At 38.3% G+C, this 25,178-nt stretch overlaps 2 protein-coding genes across 6 annotated transcripts in view; both read left to right on the forward strand.

Moving 5' to 3' along the window:
- agbl4 (AGBL carboxypeptidase 4) overlaps window positions 1-25,178 on the forward strand; it is a 461,529-nt gene that overhangs the window by 374,908 nt on the left and 61,443 nt on the right. The gene's annotated exons all lie outside the window — the stretch shown is intronic.
- Window positions 620-17,542, forward strand: bend5 (BEN domain containing 5). 2 transcript variants are annotated; one of them, XM_028027784.1, is made up of 6 exons: window positions 620-1,227; window positions 2,184-2,314; window positions 4,051-4,546; window positions 7,059-7,207; window positions 10,958-11,171; window positions 11,304-17,542. In XM_028027784.1, exons 1-6 carry the CDS (start codon window positions 1,044-1,046, stop codon window positions 11,498-11,500), a joined length of 1,371 nt encoding a protein of 456 aa, XP_027883585.1. In that variant the 5' UTR covers window positions 620-1,043; the 3' UTR covers window positions 11,501-17,542. The 2 variants fall into 2 exon arrangements, with proteins under 2 accessions (XP_027883585.1, XP_027883586.1); XM_028027785.1 differs by lacking the exon at window positions 620-1,227 and adding an exon at window positions 1,279-1,408.

Below are 25,178 nucleotides of genomic sequence, written 5' to 3' on the forward strand. Positions count from 1 at the left end.
TGCTTTCTAATGCTGGATTTAGCATAAAGTGTTGCACTGCTGTCTTCCCTCTATTTATTGTTGGGTAAACATTTCAATGGCTTAATAATTTCCTGTTATATTACAAATCCATAGTATTCTGGTGAATAAGCACTTAAACATTTTGGTGATTAGTGCTTATTTTTTTAGCTGTTGGGTCATTTTTTATTTTACTGATAATAAAAGTAAAAGTATGGACATTTTTTGGTAATAAATGTTCTCAACAGAAACATTTTATTTTATGTCTTATTAACGTCTCATTTTCTATTTGAAATTAATTTTAAAAGAAAAATGTATAGATTTTAAAATTAAAGCTATTAAAATCAATTGTTTCTTAGTAAAACAGATTCTGTCGCTAAAATATGTGCTTTATTTTTTTATTTCACTCCACCTTGTGTGTGTGTTTTTTTTGTCTCACCTCACATGAAATAAAAACATAAAAAGTGAAATGATTCTCCTCATCCAAACTCATTAGGTATGTTTTACTTGATCTTTTTTGTCCATTATTATTTGTCTTGCGGTTAAATAATAACTTGGAGAGGACTTTTTTGTTCTGTGGTAATCTTCAAATAATTTGAAACAGAATATAAAAATTTAATTAATTTAAATTTTGTCCATGTTTTACAAGATAAAGGGAAACGGCTTGTATTACAATTACAATTTGGTAATTGTAAATAAAACGCGTAAATACCTAAATCGTGGCATTTTTACTTCATGTTATAATATGGTGAGAATCTCATACCTGTTTAATACTTATATCCGAGAAAATGATGTCGTTTTAAAATAAATATTTGTAGGAATCCTAGAATTAACGAACACAACAAACATGTAAAGGTTTATTACTAAGATTAAAGTTACGTCTATTACTTTTGCCTTGATCTACCCTGGTGATGTGGACCAGGCAAGAGTAGCCGAGCGCCGACACCATCCCCAACCCCCCATGAGTGTATTCTTTTTTTTTTTAATACTTTGTGAGGAAAAACTGTCAACCATATCCAAAGTGTAGGACCAAAGAGAACTAAATAATGTATGCTTTTGTTAGGTTCTTTGAAGACGATATGTGCTACGCGTTACCCGTTTCAACCATCGAAGATTTCAGACCTCTGCACAGAACAGATTTTGATAATCAGAAGGTGTATCTGGTTCACAGAACTGAGGAGAATGGCTGCGCAGGCCAGCCGTGCGAAGCACAGATCCTTGCCCTTGCAGGTAAGTTACTCCTCCTGACACCCGGGCGACATCGGGTTTAATGCTCGTTTTATCTGACCGAACAACTAACGATCCCATGCGTGCGGGTGGCAGAGCTGTCACAGCGAGTGTTTTCGGTGGATCCGTCAGGACGTGATCAGCTGGAATCTGACAGCAACAACAACGTCCTCCGCTCTAGCTAGTAAGGCATGCTAGTAATGCTTGCTAACTTCAGGAGGCTGTCATAGCTTGTCGGTGCTTTGCAGGTTTTTATGCGTGTAGTCCCTCATTCTGCTGTTAGTCTGTTCTTCTTCTGTAAATGATAATTAGTGGTTTATATTGGTATTATTCGACGCCGTCTAGCCAAAGCAATTGTTTACACCAGGAAGCTAACCCTGCTAGCTTGCGTTAGCATGCTAACTACGAGACGCTGAATGGAAGATGACATGGTATTATCACCATATTATGAGCGCATTCTTTTCTCTGTCATTTTATGAGAGCTTCCCGTGTGGATTCGTGACAGCCCGAAAGCTTTTGTGATGTAGTTAGCCCGTTAGCTGCTGAGGTTTTGTGCTACATAGTTTGCGGCGCTGCAGTCATTTCCGTGTGACACGTCTGTCCATCAGTCAGCATGACAAAGTCCTGTCCGTTTGGAAACATGATGATAATGCGAGAGCAGTACAAGCGGAACGTTATCCTGCTCTAGTAAAAAAAAATAATATTTACACACAGTCGTTTTTCTTTTGCATTAGAAGTTTAGCTGCGTCCTTATCCTGAAAGTGAGCTGCATGGGCTGAGAGATGAGAACAATGTCAAAGCTCATACCGCAGTCCACCGAAAAGCTTCCCCTCTATACTACTGAAGTTAGTTTTGTGAGGTCAAAATAAGGGGCAAAGCAACGCTGGGGTTGTTCTTGTTGATAGACTACTTTCAACTTTTATTACAAATACATGCAACTTTTCTAAACGACTTTGCAGATACAGTAGAAGAATTTGAAGACAGTATAATCCAAAAAAAGATGAAAATTCCCAAGATGTCCATCAGGAATTCAGGAAAGTCTATCGAGAACAATTTCGGAGAAGAGAGATTACCACTGAGGCATAAAAAGGTAGGTAGCCTGTATAAACTGGCTGATTTGTATTGCATCAGATGTTTTTGTAGATGACTAATTCATGTATTTATACCAGGTCATTTAATAGAAACAAGAGCATAGTTTTGTCCTTATTATGCACTTCCAGTATAAACCTATAAGTCTTAAAGCATTAAGATAATAAAATATGAGAACTATTAGTCAGATTATAGTTAATTATCACTCTTTACTTCACCTAATCAGTTTTTAAGTCATGGCTGATGTTTACATATTTGACATTGCCATGTATAATTGTCTTGTCTTTCTTCCATTTGTCTTTTGATTATTTAATATTACATTTCCATAAACTTGGCTGACATCCAAAATCCCCTACTCTATTTTTACCATATGCTGGATTAACACAAATTCAGCACTCTGGACAGCTGCCCTTTCACCGGCAAATCCGCTGAGCGGCTCATCACAGAACTCGGTGACTCCTCTCCTCTGGTCCTACTGAGATCTGCAGTCAAAACAAACAGATTGCAGGCTCTTCCATGTCTCTGTATAGGCTGATGTGGATTTATCATTTTTCTTATACGTCCTATGTAGTAAATTACATTAAAACCTTAATTTCACAAAAGTATTTTATGTTTCTAGGCCTGACCACATTGGAAAATACAATATACCTTTTTTTATTGGCTAAGATTTTTTTTAAAGAAATGTTTTAATTCTGTCAATTTTATGGGATTTTGGAAAAGTGGAAATTCATAACAAATGTCATCTCGAGGCACTTTATGAAAAAAAAAATTCTCATGTTACCTACTGGACTTCTTGAGGAAGCTAAGATCCTTTTGAGGTTTGCAGCAAGATGCTGCATATCTTCTGTAAGTCTGTTGTTGAGAGCATCATCTCTTCTGCTGTCATCTGTTGAGAATCCTGGTTCTGTTCTGGTTCTGTTCTCAGAGTGACTCTGGAACCTCTGGAAATGATTATGCAACAAAGGATTTTACATAAAATCAAGAAAAGTATGGACAACCCTGACCACCCTCTTTATGAGACTGTCTTAGAAAAACAGAGTAAAGCTGTTGTAAAAGAATATTTTAGTAATCGAGTACTCTATAGATCAGTTTTACGATTAATCAAGTAATCCTCTCTCTCTCGTCCTGCGCTAAATAATAAAACACAATTTAATGAAGCTTTGAGGTAGATAAATTTTTCTCGAGGAGTTTCAATAATCGAGGTACTTGAATCATTCGAGAAATCGTTACAGCCCTGAAACAGAGCGTCTTTAGGCAGAGGCTTCTTCAAATTCACCTCAATACAAACCGCTACAGGAGGTCTTTCCTGCCCACAGCCATCACACCATCTGCAATAACTCTTTGAAGAATATTGAGTTACAATAACATTTAATTTCCCTTTGGGATCAATAAAGTATTTTGAATTTTGACTATAAACACCTGATATGTAGTTGAGTGACTAGGATGCTAAATCACAGGGAGATCAGTGGGGACAAAATGGTGATGGAAAACATAGAGGAGGGAGAAAAATCTGGACAATCAAAACAAAATACAAAACAAATATATTGCAGAGTCAGGATTTTCTAAAATCATCCATCTCTAGTATAACCCAGTTCTTATATCGGACCTGACCTCTGAGTGTTAGGATTGCACTTGTGTCATTACAGTTTCATATCTATCATGCTCAGTTTGCCTTTGGTCGCAGTTGAAATGTCCTGTATCTGTCCCATGCCTTTTCTAACCTGCTATTTCGTGTAGGCCCTGCCTCAAGACCATGGAAAGCCTCTCTCTAACTCCTCTAAGAGCCTCGCCGCAGTAGTGGCTCGCCTGGAAAGAAATGCTGCCAACTCCTATATGGAAGGTGAAGAGGACTTGGATGAGGATCGGTTAGCCGAGGAGGGAGAGGACGCAGATGACGAAGAGGAAGAAATGGAGGCAGAGCATCGGCAACATCATCATCATCACCATCATCATCATCACCAGCAGCAGCAACATTTGGAGGTGGACACGCATTGTGTGTCGGAGGTAGTGGCGGCAGTCGTTCCGAGGGTTCTGTACGAGGAGCTGGTTCACAGCTACAGGCAGCAGGAGGAGGAGATGAGGAGACTGCAGCAGGAGCTGGAGAGAACCCGCAGGCAGCTGGTGCAGCAGGCCAAGAAGCTGAAGGAATACGGCAGCTTGCTGACAGAAGTCAAAGAACTGAGGGACTTCAACAGGAGGCTGCAGGATGTACTCCTCATGAGACTGGGCAGCGGTGAGAAAACAAGAGCATGTGCTCAGACACACAGTCGTCCACAACATGTGGTACTCTGATGATTTTTGTTTTTGTCAGTAAAGTTAACGCAGCTGTTATTGGAAATTTTCTGTCAAACTCAGACGAATACATTCTTAGTTTGTGTTGAGAAGCCAATTCTGGCTTTTAAGGCATATGATGGATGTGTGTGCAGTTTGGTTTGTTCTGCAGGAAGGTACTGGCAGTCTGATAAGTTTTCAGCTTGATTTGGGGAATTAAAAATAAATGTACTCGATAACACAAAGACATTAACAAGGACCAGAAGAAAAAGTATCTGAAAAGAAAATAATGCTGTCTGCATGTCAGAATAGAAGTTCTTTATATCCCAAAAATGAATGGATTTTGGATTCTATTTTGATAAACATTTGCTTACTATTAGTCAGCAATACATTATTTTCTGATTGGATAGAAGATGGACATCTCTGAAAAATAAGATGATGTACCTGGGGTATCATTGTGGAAAGAACAAGTTATTTTCCAACTAAAAATGTCATGTAAAAAATTATTCATACCCTTTGCAAAAATCACTGTAAAAGCCTTTATTAGCCATTACATTAACTAAAGCCCTAATTACTGACCAGCTTTTTGTAGGTCTCCATTATTATCTTTGACCATTAATCTTTTTCAATGAGCTCCAAGTCTCTAATTTTTAGCCCCTTTCACATTTTTCTTATTGGAATACTTTTTTCTCAGCTAACAGTTTCTTCACCACTTAAGCTTTGTGTTTTGGGTCGCTCTTATGATGAAACATCCACTGGTCCCCAAGACAAAGCTTCTTTGCAGACTAGCTGATGATGATGATGATGTTGTTGAAGTAGTCTTCCTTTTTATGATGTTTTACTTTGGTTAGATTCCTATTTGCTGAAAAACACACTCAACGTTTCGTGTTCCCACCACCAAGCTTGACCAAGCTTGTTTCTTGGGTTTGATTACTTCTTCTTTGTCAAGGCTATGTTATTGTGTACAGACAATAATATTTTTGCTTCATCTGACTATAAAAAAAGGCCCAGCAGAGTTTTGTGTTGCTCACTCAGAGAACCAGGATCCTCTTTGGTCTGTTGCTATGGAGTCCAGCAGCATGCAGTATCTGCTTGGTGTCTGTTCTGAGATGTTGCCACTGCTTTGGCCCACATCCTTCTGAAGGCCTGTGACAGTGGTGCAGCGTGGTAATTTTTTACACTGTGGCCACTGTACTGTACATACACAGTCCTTTGAGTGGTGAGCAGCCACAGGTCCTCACTGAGCCACTGCAGAGAAATGGTGTTTGAAGAAAACAGCTGTTCCTAAAATGCCGTGTAATTACTGAGCTTTAGAACAACAAAGACTATTCAGAGTTGCGTAGAACATTTTCATACACACTCACAATGTGCAGTGGTTATGAATACTTTCAGCCATGCTCTCTTTTTTTATGAAAAATATAAGTCAAACTTCTAAATTAAATCTTGCTGTAATTTACTGCATATTGTAATATTACATTTGAACGAGCATCTACATTATTTCCAGTCAGAAAGAAAACATGTTGGTCAAGTTAAGATTACGTTAAATCTAAATCTGGCCAAGGTTTGAAAAATTTGTTTTAGCTGTAAGTATTTACAGCACACAAACTGTGCTGTAAATACACAGCATTTACAGCACAGGCTGTGCTGTAGGTTGTGCTGTAGGTTGTTGAAGGGTCTGCTCTAACCGTGACAAACAGCATGTGAAGGCATGGAAAGAAAGAACTGGCTATTGAGAAATTATTGAAAAGCAGCACTCATCCATTTAAAATACATTTAAAAAAACATCATTAATTTGTATTTTGTTTTATTTGTTACAAAACATTCAAGAATCCCGTAGTTGTCAAGCTGAGACTTCAATAAGTTGATTCACTTAGGTTTGAATATTTGCTATTTACCTCTGAATGACATTTAGTTGAGTGAAAAACTAACTTAAAAAATAGACGTTTCAAATAGATTTTGTTTGAATTATCACAAGCCCGTACAGGGCCCTTCTTTAAGTTTTAAGTGAAGTATTTATGTAAGATAAGACTTGCACCAAAAGATTTTAAAATATACTTGCAGTAGAGATATTAGTGGTGTCATAAAGCAGTGTGCAAAGCTAAGCTGGTGTTTAGATTAGACTCCCTGCATATGCAAACAGAAGCTGGTTGGACCATCTAATGGTTTGGCTACAGATTAGAGCACCCTGGGAGTCTGTCAGTCCGGGAATAAAGTGCATCATTGACTGATATTAAAACTCATCAGCTGCAGTGGAGCTTAGTGTGGCGTGGCCAGCTACCAGCACAGCTTAGCTACTGTGTCAGGCCACGGGGTAAACCAAAACAAAAACAGGAAACAAACAAACGCGCTGTACCAAAACTTCTTTCTTTATATGTTTATATTCACATATACTAACCATCAGGAAATGGCTGATGGCTGGAAATGAAGATCCAGTGATTGTTTCTGTGGTGTTGAATGTCACCTTTGTCTCCTAGAGCCTATGCACGACAATGGCACTCAGACAATCAAGGCTGAAGTGGTCGAACCTATAGTTGAGGCCCAGGAGACATGCAGGGAAGAAGCTAACACAAGTTCAAGCTATTCGCCCTCACCCAGAACTGTGTACACCTGCAACGATGGGAAGGTGAGTCCGACTGGGCCAAAAGTTTATTTCAGCACTTTAATCTTCACCTTGGTGCCACTTGTAAAGATTTATATTTTCATCTAATCATAAATTAAACTAATCTTTTACAAGGAATTAGAATGTTCTGTGTAAAACTTCTAGTTTTTTGTTGCCTGCTCATCTGTCCCCTACATTCATCATTTGGAACTAGGAAGACGTTGTAGAAGCAGTGACATGTTCTTTAGTAAGATAATTAAACCCATCTGAATAAGAATATACTTGCATAAATAATTTATTTAATTTATCATTTAGCAAATATGTATTAAGAAATATTCTATAAATAGAATATTTCATATTTGTGATATAGTGTACATTTATGAGCGTGTTATTCATGAATTTAACCAATCAAAGCCAGAGGCTGAAGCTGATATGACTCTAGTGAAGCTACTTGGTGTGAAGTGGACTTACTCTGCTGATATGCATTTAGATGTTATGTGGAGCCCTGCAGAAAATTATCAATAAGATTACTTAAGAGATACTGAATTAATAGGATTATTCAGAATTTAATTAAAATTTAGATCTAATTAGTATAAATTTGATTAATTGTGAATAAATTCTTTTTTTTAGGTTGATTTATTTAGTTTTAGTTTACATTTGGATAATTTTGCACTTTAAAAGTCTGACTTCAATGAAGCCGTGGTAAAGTTGAACATGACTCTAACTACCCCTAAGAACTTTCCCTTCTTGATTTGGTATTCTTGCCCATTTGCTTGTGCGTGACCGTAGAAAGTGGGCTGACTTCTGCAGGAAACGCTGCATTCCCTGTTAACAACCACAAACTGTGCAACATGCTGTCGTCGCTGATCAGTCCTTTCCCCTTTGCTGCCCTGTCCTAGCAGGTAAACAAGGTTGAGAAGATTATTATTGTTCCTGCAAGCCCAGCCAGCATCATCAGTGTTTATTACCCTGTTAGGGTTCTTTACTTCCCCCCCTGCTGTAACTCAACCAGCCGCCCTGTCTCTGATGATGGGAGGGGAAGAACGAGGGGGGCACTACAAGCTCTTGGGTCCGTGGCCACTTGAAGCGTGAAGAACACTTGCAAATTAGAACGCTCCTACATCAGGGAACCCATATTAATTATTTGCACGAGAAGACTTTAAAGTGACTGACAGGTTAGACCTAGTGAGAGTGCAAAGGGAGGTTAGGAAAGGAAAGGAGGAGGGATAGATGGTGAGAAAGAGATAAACGAGAGCAAAAGGGCTGGGAGGATGAAAACATGCTTGTCTAACTTAAGGCCAGTAAAAAGCTTGTCTGCTGGCTTGCAGCCTAAAGCACATTAGCCTCAGAGGGAAAAGCTTTTTGGACTCTGGCCTAAAGACTTTACAGCGATAAGAGAATAGAGAAGGAAAACAGACACACATTTGCCCCCTGCTGCATTAGCTCACCTTTAAGACCAAGTCAGTCCCCCTAGCCTGGCAATCGGCTTTCACTGTTTTGCAGCGATTTATTCAATGTTCACTCACATTGTGTGGAGAGCGACAGGCTAAGTGATATTGTAGGTAATCAAAGCTGCGACCTGAGTTTGCTTACTTTATAGCAGGTGAAATTGGCCTCCCTTTAAAACAGTCTGGTCTAAGTGGATACATTACCTACAGCAACTTTAGTGCTGCACAGATCAAGTAGCAGAACTCCTAAAACATTTAGTATTGACTTGATGTTGTTGTTCACTGTTTCTAATTCAAGTTCTATGTGGGCCTCACAATATTTATAGTGTAATTGTAAAGGTTTTGATTCACTGTTTGGTTTAATCTGCACGTTATTGCATGCTCACAACAATGAGATAATAAATTTAAAGTCATTTTGACAAAGAAATAATGCTAAAAGTTTGTTCCTACATTAAACAGAAGAGGCAGTTGTACCCAACTATGTGTCAGAATGACAACAATGTTCAAACAGTAAATGGGTCACTGTTTAGTTTTTGTTTTGACTGGCTGCAATAAATAAAACCAAAAAAATAATATAATAAAATAATTTAAAAAACGTTGTTTCAGTGTTTAGAAAATTAGGTTTTAAATTTGGCAACATATAACAGATGAGATGCATGTTTTACTAGTTTAAAGGTGTTTATTTGTAGGTTAGACTTATTGTTTACAAGTCCCCCAGAGTTTTAAAGAAACTATTACGCTTTAAAACCATAACTAGCCTTCGATACGAGAGGCATATCATAAAATAAATGAAGTTGCTGATACTCTGGAAGCTCGACTGTATCACAGTGGATTTATTTGAGGCCGGCGTTTCAACATCAGCTCAGACTCTGCTCTCCAGGATTCTTCAGGGCTGATTTCTCTTAGTGGGATTAGTGCCAGTCGAAGAATTACAAACGAGTGTTGGTCCAACAACAGGACAACACACTTATCATCGCTGCTTCACTGGTCCATCTTGTTTAATGCTGTAACCTGAGCTGATACCAAACCCTTATAGATTTTAAATTGGTCACACATCCAGCCTTCAAGTTTCTCAGTATGAAGAAATACTTGGAAACTGCTTTTTTTTTTTAAACATATAGTGTCTGTCAATGGCTGTTGCAGCATTTTCTTTTTATTTTAAAGAAAGGTAAAAATCATTGCTAGACTGAAGTGAGGGGAAAAAATGAAGTGACATCTTTATAGGAACTGTAATGTTGGGCTCACATGGCTTTCTGCTGCAAATAGGCATAATAACATGTGTTGCCATAATGATCGTTAGCTTAAAGCAGCTTCAAGTATTCAAACCACTTAAAATTTTGGACATTTATTCATGTCATAACTCAGCACTAAAATTTTTATGATAGATTAAAACAAAATAGTAGGTTGTTATGAAATAAAGATAAAGTGATACAAGGTTTATAAAACATTTTGCAAACAAAAATTATTCAGGCTCTCCGGATCAATACTTTGTATAACCAAGTTTTTACCTTGAAGAAAAGCTGGTGCAAATCTTTACAGAAAATTTCAAGCTCAGACGGATCAGATTTTATGCAGCTGCAAACATGAGTCTTTTCAACAGATTTGTAAACTGGTGTAGGTTTGGAGTTTGACACTGACACATACTTGACACTGTTTTCTTGTAGATTTGGTGTACAATATTTGTGGTAGCTGTTTGCCCCAGTCTCCATTCTTTTCCAGCCTCTAACACGTTTTCTTCCAGAATTGCTCTGCGTTTTAATACCATCCATTTTTCCGTCAACTCTGACCGGCATTCGTGTCCCTGCTAATGTCCCTGCTAAAGAAAAATATCCCCCATAGCAAGATGCTGCCACCACCTTGTTGTTTAATGAGAATCAAAGATTTGATGTGATTTTACAACTTAGCTCTGTTTAAAATTTCCCCATAAATTTATCCCTGACTTGTCTGTGTTCCTTGGTCGTCATGATGCTGTTTATCCCAGCAAACGTCTGAAATCTCCATAGTACAACTTTATTACTGATTAAGTGCTTTTTGAAGGCAGTTGGTTGTAGCAAATTTATTTAGGGTTATTGGTATAATGGGGCTGAAAACTAATGCATTTCACGCTTTTTAGATTTTTATCTGTAACATTTGCATCCTTTTCTTTCCAGTGGAAATGTTTGAATACTTTGCTTGAAACTTTAAAACGTGCATCATAATTGTGTTTGCTATTTTTAATTCTCCCATTCACCCAAAAACAAACCCAACATCACTGTAATTGCTACTGCTAATGACAATATTCATTCGTTGTTTACTTAAATCTGCTTTTTACATATGTTGTCTGCAGGTACATCTTGGGGGTGGGATCTGGGTGGAGGAAGAGAAATGGCACCAGCTTCAGAGGACCCAGGGAGATTCAAAGTTCACAAAGAACCTCGCTGTGATGATTTGGGGCACTGAAACCCTTAAAAACCGTAGTGTCACGGGTGTGGCCACTAAAAAGAAGAAAGACGCCCTGCCCAAACCTCCACTGTCACCCAGCAAGCTGAAAATAGTCAGAGGTAAGCTCAGTTAAAGTCTTAACTTTAAATGTTTTAAAGTAAATAGGTGAGTACGTATTTAGCAGACATCAAAAATAAGATGAGCATCTTCTCATCGGATGCACTGACCCCCTTGACTCGCTCCTTCCCCAGAGTGTCTCTACGACAGAGTGTCTCAAGAAACGGCCGACAGCGCTGAGATCACGCAGAGATTGTCCAAAGTGAACAAATATATCTGTGAAAAGATAATGGACATCAACAAGTCCATCAAGAACGAGGAGCGACGGGAATCCAAGCTGCTAATCAGACAGACAGTCAAGATGGAGAACTTCACCTACGATGGCATATAGTGATCAACTGTCACGTCAGCGCCTTCTGCCCCGCGTGGCCCGCAGGATGTTTAGGGGACTTGCTATGGGAGGGTTGGGGACTGCTGTCACTGTTCCAGAAGCTGTCATATTTCTTTCACACAGGTCCTATCCCACCTCCCTATAGGTCGAGCATCACGCTTATCATTTCTTTTATTGGCTGCCAGGCAGCTTTACCCACCAGTACATGAAATAGTTTGACATGAGCTGGAGTGAGTGATTTTTTTATAAGCTTTACCATTGTTATGGAGGTGTGTGCATATGTGTTGAGAGAGCGAGGTTAGATATGATAGTTAATTTATTGTTCTGTGTCAGAACATCATTTTGAGTCCTGGAACTTTTAAAAAGTAAGAGATTATTCCTGTAGGTAGAGTCTTCTGATGCTGTATAATTGACGATGCTAGCTAACGCCGGGTCTTATACTGTTGGGGATTGGAGTGTCGGTACTAAATGCAAAGAATGGGACGTCAGGGTCTCGAATGCACAAGTCTTAATTAGTAACAGCCATATGACGGTTTGCTCCAAGAGATTACCTTTGAATGTGTGCTGTCTCTTAACTCCTTTAACACATCTGCTCATGAGAAGAGGGCTTAGAGAGGGTTGTTGGAAAGAATGACTCCAACTTATGAGTCAGTAAAGCTACATTTGATTTTTTTTTTTTATTTTTGTACCTTTCATGTTAACACATACAATTAATGTATGAGGACATGAAAGGATTGAAATATATTTAAGAGATGCACCAATCAGACTTTTTCTCAGCCAATATTAATTTTTGTTTACCTGTTTTCCAAAATATAGTTAGGAAAACATCAAGCTGCAGGTTCTTTGACAGAGGTAATTGTTTTGAATCCAACTAAAAATTTAAGGTTATTCCTGTTTAAGCTTAGAGACATATTCCCCTAAAAGAAGCTGATGTCAAAGAGTCAAAGAAGCTGATGTTGGGGTGATGCATTTATAGACCAAAATAGTAGTAAGAGTTCTTAGTTTGGACTTAATGAACAAGCAAAAAAACAGATTTTTTAGTATCTGACTTTGGGATTAAATAAAAAGTGGTCAATTCTGATTCTTCCCCTATTAATTGGTGCATCTCTAATATTTATGCGTCAGTCTTAGTCATTTGAATAAAATTGAGTCTAGAGTTGTTGCGGTACAGGCATGTTGATGCCTTGAAAGGCCTTAAATGGATTCGGCAATCTCCAGGGACATGTATGTCTCTGGGTTTTTATTTTTTTATTTTAAAAGTAAGCTGTGATTGTAAATGTTTTGTAAGCTGAAGTGATGAAGCTTCACCTGCACTTTGCTGTGAGAATGTAAGAGTTGGCCAGGTACTATTATTATGTGTGGTTTGCACCGTTCGATTGAGGTGAGCCGGACTAGCGGCCAGGTGAAAATCAGAGCACAGCTCTGCGCAGTCCAGGTCATCTTGTTGTGAAAGCTGTGGGTAAAGCTGTCTGCAGCACTATTTTGCTTTTCTTTCTTTAAGGTTGTCTGGCCCTGCTGAATCCCATCCTAACCCTCTCTTCTTTTTAGTCACACCACTGGGGAAAATAGTAAGGTTGCTCCAGTGACAATTTCCTCTGAGCTATGCCATCAAAAGTTTTAAAATTTTCTTTTATCGTGTATGTTTATATATATATATATAGGGTTTTTCTCTCCTGTTATATTGTTTTGATCTGAAACGGTTTGTGTGGCTGTCTGCAGGCTGGAACTAAATGCTGCAGATTGAAATCTCAACTGTGACCTAGCTGTGGCTAACTGTGAATCTGCTGCAGAGCTGCCCATCAAACCTTTCTCCTCTTCACACTCGTAATTCCTGGATGTCTCTCAGTTTATTTCTCTCCATTTTTTGTTTGTTTGTTTGTCTTGGTTTGTGTCATATCACAACTTCATATCAGCCTTTCGTTAAGCTACTTTATGTTCCAAATAGCATAGAAACAGATGCACATGTTTGCCACTAAAGTTGGTGGTCGTATTACAGGTTAAAGGTTCTGATCATATTTGATGCAGTGTTTTTCATACTGTATTTGTTATCCATCTGTTTCCTGTTTTGTTTTTTTTTACTTAGTTTTTTTTATATGAATCATTGGCTTTAAGCTAGTTGTTGTATCCAAATGTTGATCAGTTGAGTCTACCAACAGAAAACAAATCCACCTCATTCATAGCCAAAGTTATCCCATAGGAACAAGAGAGAGAACGGGTTTATTTACCAAGTCAGAGCCAGTAGATTAGAACAACATTGTGATATTTGGTAAACCTCACTTTAAATCAGTGAAAATCTCTATTCTTAACTCTTAAATATCAAGATGCAGTAATTATCAGCTCATATCTTTTACATTGAATGCACTTTAAATTTTACTGCAATTTCTTCAATTTTAAACAATTGTTTGTCATGATAGCTTTATTGTTTGGGCCTGACTGTCATTTTTATTCTCATGAAGCACCTTATGACATATTGGTTTTTATTTCTTATCATTAAAGCAAAATTGAGTTATTGGAGTGACTCTGGCAAGCTGACACCCCATAATAAGCTTGGTAAGTTAAATGTTTAGCTGTAAGGTTTATTAGATCTGCAGATTCGTAACAAATTGACGTTGAAACTGGAATCATCTACTCCATTATTTCCTCCTGGATATTAAGCCACGACCTTGGCAGACTGGCAAGCAACAAATAAGTTAGTTTAAAACAGCAATGTCCAGTTTAAAGACTTTACCTTTGAAATGTTTAAGATGACTGGAAATTGTGCTTTAGCTTAACACATCTACATGCTGTTCACGTGTACAAATATGACTTATATAGAGTTCCAATGGAGTATTTTTTACAATTGAGTTGTAACTGTGAGGACTGAATGATGAAGATGATAAAAGTTGGATGCAGACTGAGGAATCAGCTGGGTTTGCACAAAAAAATGGCCCATGCAAAGGTATTGGGGCTTAGTGAATAACAAAGTCACGCAATTGTGACAAATGTCTTTTTATTTTATTTTATTTTTTTTGTAAACCAGAGTCCCCTTTTTTGTTTTGTTTATTCTATGTACAAAGTAAGATAAGGTTCACATGTTGGAGCGTGTATTGAAAATACTTGCAATTTAAAAGGAAAAAAAAAAGCTTTCTGCTGTGCAAAGCCACCTTACTGAAATTCAGATGCGTTGTTGTGTACTGTGTTTGTGTTTCTTTGTTGTTCGATGCCAAAAGAGGGCGTGGTTGTAACGATGCTTAAAGAGAGCATTTATAGAGCTATTACATCATCATTTTGAAAGGCTGGTTTCCTGGAGAGAGATTAAAACCTATAATCCCTTAACTAAAACCATCTTCAGTGGATGAAAGCTGTACCATCGCAGATTTAGCCTAATCTGCGGTGACACGGCCAATCTGACAATAGAGTGCCAGAAGTTTTGGCAGCCGTCTCGTAACATACCGGGCATATTACACAACCTGGAATAGAGAGTCATGGATATTTTAGGCTAGTTTGACTCTGTAACACAACACACCACCATAGCAGTAGTTGTAGGAAGGAAACCTGCTGGACATGATCCTCTTCTTGTGCCACTTCTTGTTCCTTACTCACCTGCTTTATGGCTTGCGCTGTGAATACCTGTCAGAAGCTTCTCAAAACGATGGAGCTTTCTTTTACTTTTTCATAGTTCGATTGAGGAAAGAGTGATCCGAGTTTTTAAGCTTCACTCTGTTGAGCAAGATGGATATCTTGCAGTTTGCAGAGCCATACTGTTAACCAGACATGTTACTGTTTGAGCCTCAGATACAATATAAAACAAAAAAAATACAAAGATATACATTGTTAAGCATATATTTTTCTTAAAAGTATCAGTAACTTTGTATACGATCCACAAACCGGTTCTACTTCATCCAACTTCACCGTCCTACCTCATTGTTACTCTGGTGTTTGTCAGTAAATGTAAACTATATGTGTGTATATTATTAAAAAAAAGAAATCTATAGGAAAAGGTATAGCTGGTTGCTCTCAACATGTACAGCATATAAAACACGTCAATACACAAATATCATTCTTCAGCAAAATCCGTTTTCTTATCTGCTTAAAGATGCTGCTGTAAAGGGGGTTTCTGTGTGAGGGGGTTGTCTGAATATATATATGGATATATATCTTCGCTCTTTGCTATGTTGTGCAGTTGATTGATGGTTGTGTTCTGTCTCTGTACTGCAATCTGAGATTTTTACTGGTTGACGGTGCTACCAGCAAACAGTTTGAGAAAAACAAAAACTGATCTACCGGACCTCAAATGGTGCTGTTTTTCTATGTTTTTAATCGTCATACGGCTCTGTGTTATTCAGGTGTGTTAACCGCCGCTATCCCCTCAACTAATCAAAATCCTAAAGCCAAAATGTTTTTGCAAGGCTGGTAACCCTGCTATTACTGTATCAAAATATATGCTATCCATCCAAATATTGTAGATAGTAGTAATATTCTCAGTTTCAGAAGTACCTCAGAAGTTGTTGATTTTAAGTGGGTGCGTCTGCTTCTGTCAATTTCCTTTTGTTGCAGTGTGTTTTTTTCAGAAATATGCATTTTTACTGGTTAGATCAGGTTATCTTCATAGATGGTACATGGTTAAGGGAGCAGTGTGTGTTACAGTAGCAAAGCCCTCGGCAAAACCATATTCCATTTGGATCAACCTTGCATTGTGTATCAGGGTCCATTTGTATTCAAGGTTTTTACCACACCTATATAAGCAGAAATTAGGAATGTGTAAAGAAAAACGTAAATGGGGCTTTATCACACTTGTTTTGTTTACTTTGTCAGTCATAACGGTTGATTTTCCTTCACTTTCTCTGTATTTCTCTGTGTATCTTTGTAAATGCTTTCCTTCAGTTTTATATCTCTGGATTTTCTCTTTGCAGAAAGTGCTTTACATCCTCTTATATCCTGTCCCCTGACCCGCTGCGCTTCAGTGTTTGTTTTCTGCGCCAAAGTGTTTGAGACACGTTAGTACACGTTTCGTTTCTGTCTTCTTGAACTTAACTTTGTCATACTGACGCCTCTCTACTGTGAGTAATGTGTGTTCTTAGACACAGCAGCTGGTTTTCAAGGAAGCACTTTTAAGCCATTCTTTGGACTGTTTTATAACGATTAGCAGTGAGCTTTCCTCCGGCCTATGGGGAGAGTTGAGCCCAGAGAGTTTTGTTTGTAATTCCTATGCAGGTGTAGAATAACTAACCTGGTACCACATCACTGTTGGTATGGAGGCCAACCCCCAAGGTAAAGAGCAGGAGAGAACTGAATGTGTCTGCACAGCCTTGAGATTGAGTCAAATAGGACAATGGCGATATGACAAATCTGTACTGAACTATAATTACGTTTAAGCTCTTTAATTTGAATTAAACTGAGCTATACAGGGCTGCTTGGTATACCTATCTGTAGAATTTAATGCATTGCAGTTATAGTTGGGGAAAGACAGGGTTTCTACTTTATGGAGTATTTATTGTTGGTATAATAATGTGACAAAAAAATCTCAAAACTCTTACAGTAAACACTTCCTCTACCCTATTGTAGCCTCCCAGTGGCAAACCACATTTACAGAAAATCTTATAAATATAAACGATAGAGTGTACATGTCTTCGCTAAACCGGCCACACCTCTGCTATGCGAGCAACTCTTTGACGCTTAGCATCCTGTTCTGTGTTTTTTCTCTTGCTGCATTCAGGAACACCCGTTTAAATGTATAGATAAACAGAAATAAATCAAGACTTTTATTCTATCAGCACAAACCTCTGGTCTTGCTTTTTGTGTGTCATTTCCTGCCACAGAGTTTAGGCTTGTTATGCTGTTGTGTTAACGGTACAATTATTTAGTTCAAAATGTTAAAGTTTGTTTCTAATGTTAATTTTATTCCTTTTCAGTCCTGCTTTGTTCTACTGCAAACACAATAGAGGCTACAATTAATCATAGGGGCAACACATTAAACATTGTCTTCTGAGGTTTTGTAACCTCACATGCATCGTTTTTCACTTTGTGTAGAAGAAGCCAGAAATTAAATACCTTGCAATTGCATTCATACTCTTTTATCTTTTCCACATTTTGTTACATTACAACTATAAACTAAAGTATTTTATTGGAATGTTATGCAATACAAGACAAAATTGTAGATAAATGTCAAGTGGAAGGAAAAATATGTGGTTTCACAAATGAAAAATTGTATTATGCATTTGTGTTTAATCAGTTTTTGAAAAAAATCCAGTGTTAAGAACTGCTTTCAGAAGCAACTTAATTGGTAAATATAACCTGCCTTTTAGTAATAATTTTATGAATAAAACTGTTCTGGGAGGGGTTTTTTTTAGAAAAGACTTAAGTACTACAGCAGACAGGTCAGAGATGTCGTGTAGGTTGTATCCCAACCTACATATGTCTAACAGAGTAATGCTCTATCCATCTAAAAATGCGTAGATAAAGACACAACTGCAATCCTGCCAAGACAAAGCAGTTTAGCTAATTTGACAGATAAGGAGAGCATTAATCGGAGAAGCAGCTGAGACTACCAGGATAAGTCCAGAGGAACTGCAGAGACCCACAGCTCAGGAAGGGCAGAATAACTAGTTGCTCTCTGCACAATTCCAGTATTTATAGATTAGTGAAAAGTGGAAATCAATTCTTGAAAGAAAGCCATCAGATGTTTCATTTGAAATTTACCACAAGCCATCCTCAGAACACCAACTCAATTCTAATAGAAGAAGGTTCTCTGGTCCAATGACTCCAAAATTAAAATGTCAGCCTACATCTCATATGCATGGTGGAAAGCTGACTTTGCAAATCAATGAATACACAATTCTGACAGTGAAACGTGGGAGTGTTATGTTGTGGGGATGCTTCAGCTGGTTCTGAGAAGAGGGTTAGAATTGTTAGCAAGACAAATTATGCTAAATACAGGGACATTTTGAACAAAGATGGAGAGCTGCACCTCCTCAGTGTCAGTTGGTAACACTCAGTGTTACTCTGAAAATCTGAGGATTGAAGGCAAGAAGCCAAAACGCTGAAAAGTTTTTTTTTTCTAAATAGAAAAAAACCCACTAAATTTCTGTTGAAAGAGATCAATTCAGTACAGACATTTCATTGATGAGCAAAACTGTGGGAACCTTCAGATCATGGTGGTGTGTGCTGCCAGCTTTTTGCTACAGGCACATTTTCTTTTGTTTGCTTACGTAATTTAGTATAATTTTGTCGTTAACATGATGAATAAGCTCAGTACGATATCAGAAGCGCTGATTGTGGAACATCAGTTGGTGCTGATCTGGAGTCAGTAGTGGCCATCAGTCTACCCACCTCAGCAGCTCAGTGAAGCAGCCCCCTGATCAGAGCGTGTGGTGTTTGCTTGGGGTCATGAAATGTGCATTGGATACTGGTTAAATAAGACATAAAATAATCTTTCAGCCAAGGTTTAAACTGGGTATTTTTTTAATGTTCTCTGGTGTCACGAGCAGTAATTATAACTCCCACTAGCTACAGTTATTCATAGCATTTGTTTATGTGATATGTCACATTACAAATTAGTGGGTTGTGGAAACACCTAAACGTCTGTTTTTCATGAAATGCATCCACGTTGAAAACTGCGATCTTATATTATCCCTGCTGCCTCAGCTTTACAACTGCAGCTCTGGTGATGGATCCAGCTTTGTTTGCGAGGCACAGCCTTGGTTCATGTTTGATGACCTCTAACGTCATTTTCATTTGAGTCTTCTGATATTAAGATGTAGCAGCTCTAGTGTTAAGTGATGATACCTATAAAGTCTGACAGTTCTCAATGTACAAAGTTTAAAGAGTATAATGTTTCAGACTGGTAATGAAATTTCCAAACTCAAAGTCAATTGCTGAGGTCATGAGCTGAGCGTTCATTCAGTACTGGATATATATCAGGCAATACAGAAAATTTAACACAATATTTTAAAAGCAACACCCTCCAGTACAATAGGCATGCACTGAAATTCATAGATTAAACATTAAAGTGTTTGTAAAATACATTGAAGTTTCTGGTTGTGACATATCGTGGAAAATAAAAATTGCTCTGAATACTTTTCCAAAGACATTGATGGGTTTCAAACCAGAGACCCTGATCTAGGCAGGGCAATGTTGGGACAGACCAATATGATATGAATAGATACAGGTAACTATGCAAAACAATACAACTATATATCAGAAACAAAATAATACACTTTTTACATTTTAAGAAAATATTGCATCTTGAAGCTGTTCTATATTCATCACCCTGACTGCTTGTGCAAATAAAGCAAACGAATCCTTCTTGTAATTGCTGTTCACATTTTCTCACTGGTACATTGATGATTTGTCTTCAGTGGTGAACTCCAGGTCTTTGAAATTGGAAGGCCTCCTTGCCATTACCCTCATCTTTAGTTCCCTTCACAGATCCTCAAAGTCAAATTGAGAGTTAATTTCAGAGTTTTACAATTCTGAATTTCTAATATCACTTCAAGTCAGGCTATTGGTAAAATAAAAAGATTACTTTAAACCTAAGCCTACCAGAAGTATGATTACATTTTGGGCGTAACTTTGAGGCAGTCAAATAACGGCAGCAGAGTTTTCATTTCAAATCCTCCGATGCTTCAAAGCCAGTTCGTAGAGGCCATGCCTGTTGCTCTCTTACACATTTTCATTAGTCTGAAGTCTTCAAAGAAAGCAGTAACTTCATTTTCACAGATGGTATTTTCATCTCACTCTGTATTTTAATCAGTTCAACCTGGTCAGTAACTTAAAGCAAAAACCTATTTCAGACCTTGAATGTGTTATTTTAACTTCTGAATACATCCTAACTGAAGTCGAAGGAGTTTTATTATTTTTTAAATTGTCGCTCTGTGCGCTGAAAGGATTTCATAAAACCTTGGTGACCCCTCGGTTAATGCAGACTTCTCAGTTTTGGAAGCCCGGTAAACTTTTAATTTAAATCCCGAAAGTGAAATTATGGTTTCAAATTGTCAGGTGGGTGCCTGGATTAACTTTTCCAATGTGTCAGCTGGGAGAATAGCATATCCATTAAAGCTCTCAGTATCTTTTCAGGCCATATCTTTTATATGTGTAATATGCACAGAGTTCCTAATCAGTCTGGAAAGGTACAATTTTTAACTATTTCCCTGGTATGCAAAAGCAAGTGTACGGGGAAAAAATATATTTTGGAAATGTATTCCTTGTCCTGTTGTCTAATGTGATTCCATTTCTTTGTCCACCCATCATTTATCCATTCTTCTATCCATCAATTGGTTTGTCCAGCATCCATCAATCCAACAATCATCCATCCGTAAACCTGTCCAGCTCTCCTTTCAAATATTCATCCGTCCATCCATCCATCTTCTTATCCATCATCTATTATTTTTTCTGTCCAGCCGTACATCGTGTCATCGTACCTCCTTGGTAAAACTTCCTTTCCATCCATTTTTCCATTTGTTATGATTGTCCATCCATCCTACCCATCCATCTTTATCCATTAACCCATGTGTAGCTACATCCACATATACATACATATTCAAAGCCTGACCAAACTGGAGCCTGTCTTTCACTTACTGCAATCGTAAACACGTTTGTATGAAGTAGAGGAGAATAACAGGACTGTTAATGTCTGTCTTCACAGCAGCATGGTAGACCTGCTGCTAACTGTGATGTATTTGCTCTTGTATCTGTCATGAGTATGGCCTCCTTCTCTGCGCTCTATCTAGCCTATCACATGTCTAAATCATATTGCGGTAGCAGCTGAGCAGTATGAAAGCGAGATAAGGCAGAAATGGAGTGTTGGCATATCAGATCGGTTGTAACACGGCTGGTTTGTGGAGGCTTAAATTTAACACGCGCCTCATCATTGAGTCCTAGATTTGGATGAGTCCACATTGGAAATGGATGAAGATGCAGCCACTGAAGGCTACTTCCTCCTTCTTTGCTTGTAAAGTGCCCAAGCGTCACTCAGCTCTCCCGCCCTCCTCCGGTCCCAGTCCACTCCCTTTTCTTGCACACTGATGCATTTCCATATATTATTGCTTCTGTAAGCAAGAGTGTCGTGAGCCCAGGCTTTTCCGACTGCCCAAGGAGAATTCTCAATGTCATTATCGCCAAAGGCTGCCACATGTCTGTAATGTATTACCGCCTGCCTTTATTGACAGCGCGATGATTCAGTGGTGGCGATGATGGATTAGTGCCGGATGGGTCAGGCTGGGCTGGGCTGAGCTGGTCCAGACTGGGCTGGGCTCTGCAGCCTCTGCATCTTGCCTTTCTGTCGCATAAACACCATCTACACTGCAGCATTCTGTTAAATGGGTTGTATTAATGTCACACATGCACATTTTTTTTATCGCTTTCTAGAGCTCCATGGAACACTGAGTCATCTAGTCCATCTTTTGTGTCTTGTTGCATATGAGTTGTAAATGTTAGTAAACAAAGTTTTCTGTTTAGTAGGAGCATGGAATTGCTTTTGTTACCTTGTGGAAGGAGAATTGCAGAGGATATATGCTCCATGTGGTCTTAGTTTGTCAAAATATATACACACACAATTTGGATCAAAGACACTAAGAACCACATTTTTCATTTGAAATATAAAATTTACTTTAAAAAACAGCCACTGATGCTGAACTATGTTCATTCAATAGTCACCAACTAGCAAACCTCACAAGCTTTTCATTATCTCCACACAGGCTTGTTTGTTGTTCAGTGTAATTGTGGTCTGTCTACATCCTCACTTCAATGAGATAAATGACATTAGTCTTAATTTCTTACTGCTTCCTGCAGCAGCTGACCACCACAACTGCTGCTCTTAATCGTCCAGATCTCAGCAGAGAGGAGAAGTACTCCCAGTGTCCTTGGTAGAGCACATATTTACCCTATCAGAGCAACACCATTCAACCAAACTGGACAGCGTAAAAATGATTGCATGTTTAGAAGTCTAATTTAAATGCATGATAAATATTTAGTGTTGTTCATGAGCCTATCTTTTCATTTATTTTACTTTGTGGATCACTGCTGCATGCATTAAAAGTAATATTGAGCTTGCACAAATATAACAAGAAGAGAGATGTGAATAAGATATAAATCTTCCCTAAGTAAAACATAAAAAACAAACTGTTGGGCCTAAAAAGCTACATCCAGGAAATGAATAATATCTTAATCTCAAATATAACACAGACAACTCAAAGACCAATCATTCTTAAAACCATCTTAATTTAATTCAGTTTGTCTATGCAGCACTAAATGTGAAGAAGAAAATTTAATCTCAAAATACTTTACAATGTTGGTTCCCAGCCCTGTTTCAGAAGACCCCACCTGTCCTGCCTGTGTTAAGTGTTTTCCTGCTGTTGAACAAAATGGTTTGAATAAATAGGTCAATAAAAAGTTTCTGCAGAACGCAATGATACGCTGCAGAAAGACAGCATTCTTCTAAGACCTGCTGGACAGCACTGGGGAACTCTGTTTTACAGGACTTACTGCTCCAAATCAAATCCATGTATACAAAATCCACATTAGGTTAACTTTGCTCCAATACCGTTCAATGATATAGGAACACTTAGCCCCAGTTACCTGCAATACATGTCAATACTAATTATAATTCAGTGCCGTCAAAGTCAACTTATCATTCAATTTATTTTGGTAAAAACTTGTCTGTTTGGGGAAACCCCCTAACTGAATCGAGTCACTGACTTTACAGCAAGCCCTGCTCCTGAGCAAGCACGTGGCAAAAGTGGGAAGGAACAAGAAGAGGGGAAATACAATTTTAAGAGAAGCACTGAGGCAGTAGTTGTTGCACTTTTAGGGATGAACAACAAAGATTAACATAGTTGATGACAGCAATAGCTTCTTAAATTGTTTTGTCCAGGAAAACGTAGTACTTAAATACAGAATAACTTCCACAGAATAAAGAAAATCAGAATGTTAATGGTAGTGAAAAACAATCCATAAATGTAGACAAGTTGTCTGTCCCACAGGTTGTAACTGGGAGCTGTTTTCATGGAAGTGGAATCTGAAAAATCACTCAAAAATAAAAGTTAACCTTGCAGTCTGAAAGTAAAATGTTCTGTCGGGAACATGTAGAACAACCAGGTCTCAGTTTTCAGACGGACCTTTACAATTCAGGGTTTTAAATCTAACAAGAAATATTATGAATCCTTCTGGCAAACGCAGTGCTGAAAAATCAAGTTAATCTATCGACCTTACACAGATACATCCCTGGAGTTTAGGAGAATTATCTTTCCGACTGATTCATACGTCAGAGTTAAGTGGTTTAACAACCAATAAAACACTTTTCTCTGAAAATAGCAAGATACACAAAAAATGAGGGAACATTTATATGGAAAAACTTTTAGACACCTTCAAAATATGTGAGCAAATACCAATTGAGGCCATGTTCAATGATTAGAAGAAACTCTGGTGCCCCGCAAGGAAAATGTGAAGCAAAGATGGTGCCTTAAAGCCTCGGCTCCGTGCTGGAGAAGAGATTTCAAATATTGTTTGACTGCATTAATTAAACCACTTGCCGAATTTAACCAAGAAATGTAGCTTTTCTGTAAACGACAACATAGCACTGATGATTTCTGTTTTTCACACGACTAATGAGTTGGCTTTCTTCCTCTCTTCACCTGCCTGTTAACAGATTGTAACCGAACTGATAAGATATGCTACCATGTCTTAGCTCAACATGCTAATTTCCCCTCTGCCTTCAGCCATCTTCAGAAGTCCTTATCACTGATAGGTGCTTAGTTGCTGCTTCAGTGCTAAAAAAAAAAAAAAAAACTGACAAATGTTGGACTTTATCACCCCTTCTGGGGGATGAGTACAAAACTAACCTCTCTTAACATAAATACACACTCTGATACACACTTGTACATGCCCCATGTATGCAGAGCTGCTCACCCGCATGCATACTTAAACACAGAACATCCAAATGGCCTTCTATTAATGCAGATGGCTCCCCCAATTAACAGGATTCAAAGCGATGATGAATTTTTCATTCTCTGAACAGTTAAGCTAATTATGGCCCAAACGAAGCAGGTTCCAGTGAATCGCCGTGGCAGGGAGTGCCAATGGCAGCCAATGTCACTGTCACAGTGCCACTCCACGGCACCTCCCTAATCACTACAGCTGCTTAATATTCAGCTCCCGCTGCTCTCATGTCGCCTCTATCCTTCCTGACTCACCTCTCCTCTCTTCATACATTTTTTCTTCCTCCTTCTCGCTCCTTTGTGTCTTGTAACTTTTCCTTCCCTCTCACGCTGAGTGTCCTCACCACCTCCCCCACGCGCCTTTGTCTCTTGATGCCTCTCACTGTAGAGCTGTTGTTTAAAATGGAAATCAACTAATTGCACTAATAGCATTTTAATGATAATTTAATGTAGGAAATAAAACTTGTTACAAGCTAAGTAATTTTGTTGGATTTCAAGGGCAATCAATCTGTGTCCGATACAATCTGCTCACCTCCTTGATGATGGGCCCATGATGTCAAGTGTGTTTTCACTCATGTAAGCTAACGACGTTCATGTCAGCATCTATAGGTGTGCAAAATCACCACAAATAAGAGGAAGGACTTCATCAGCATATACATTTATCCCCAATGCAAAATACAGTCTGTTGGCCTGACTACTAGGAGTTTAACTGGAACCGTGTGCTTTAGTGAGATGAGATTAAGGTTGAGCTTTTTCAGAAAAAAAAA

This window comes from Xiphophorus couchianus, chromosome 9, assembly GCF_001444195.1.
Source record: "Xiphophorus couchianus chromosome 9, X_couchianus-1.0, whole genome shotgun sequence".
Lineage (NCBI taxonomy): Eukaryota > Metazoa > Chordata > Actinopteri > Cyprinodontiformes > Poeciliidae > Xiphophorus > Xiphophorus couchianus.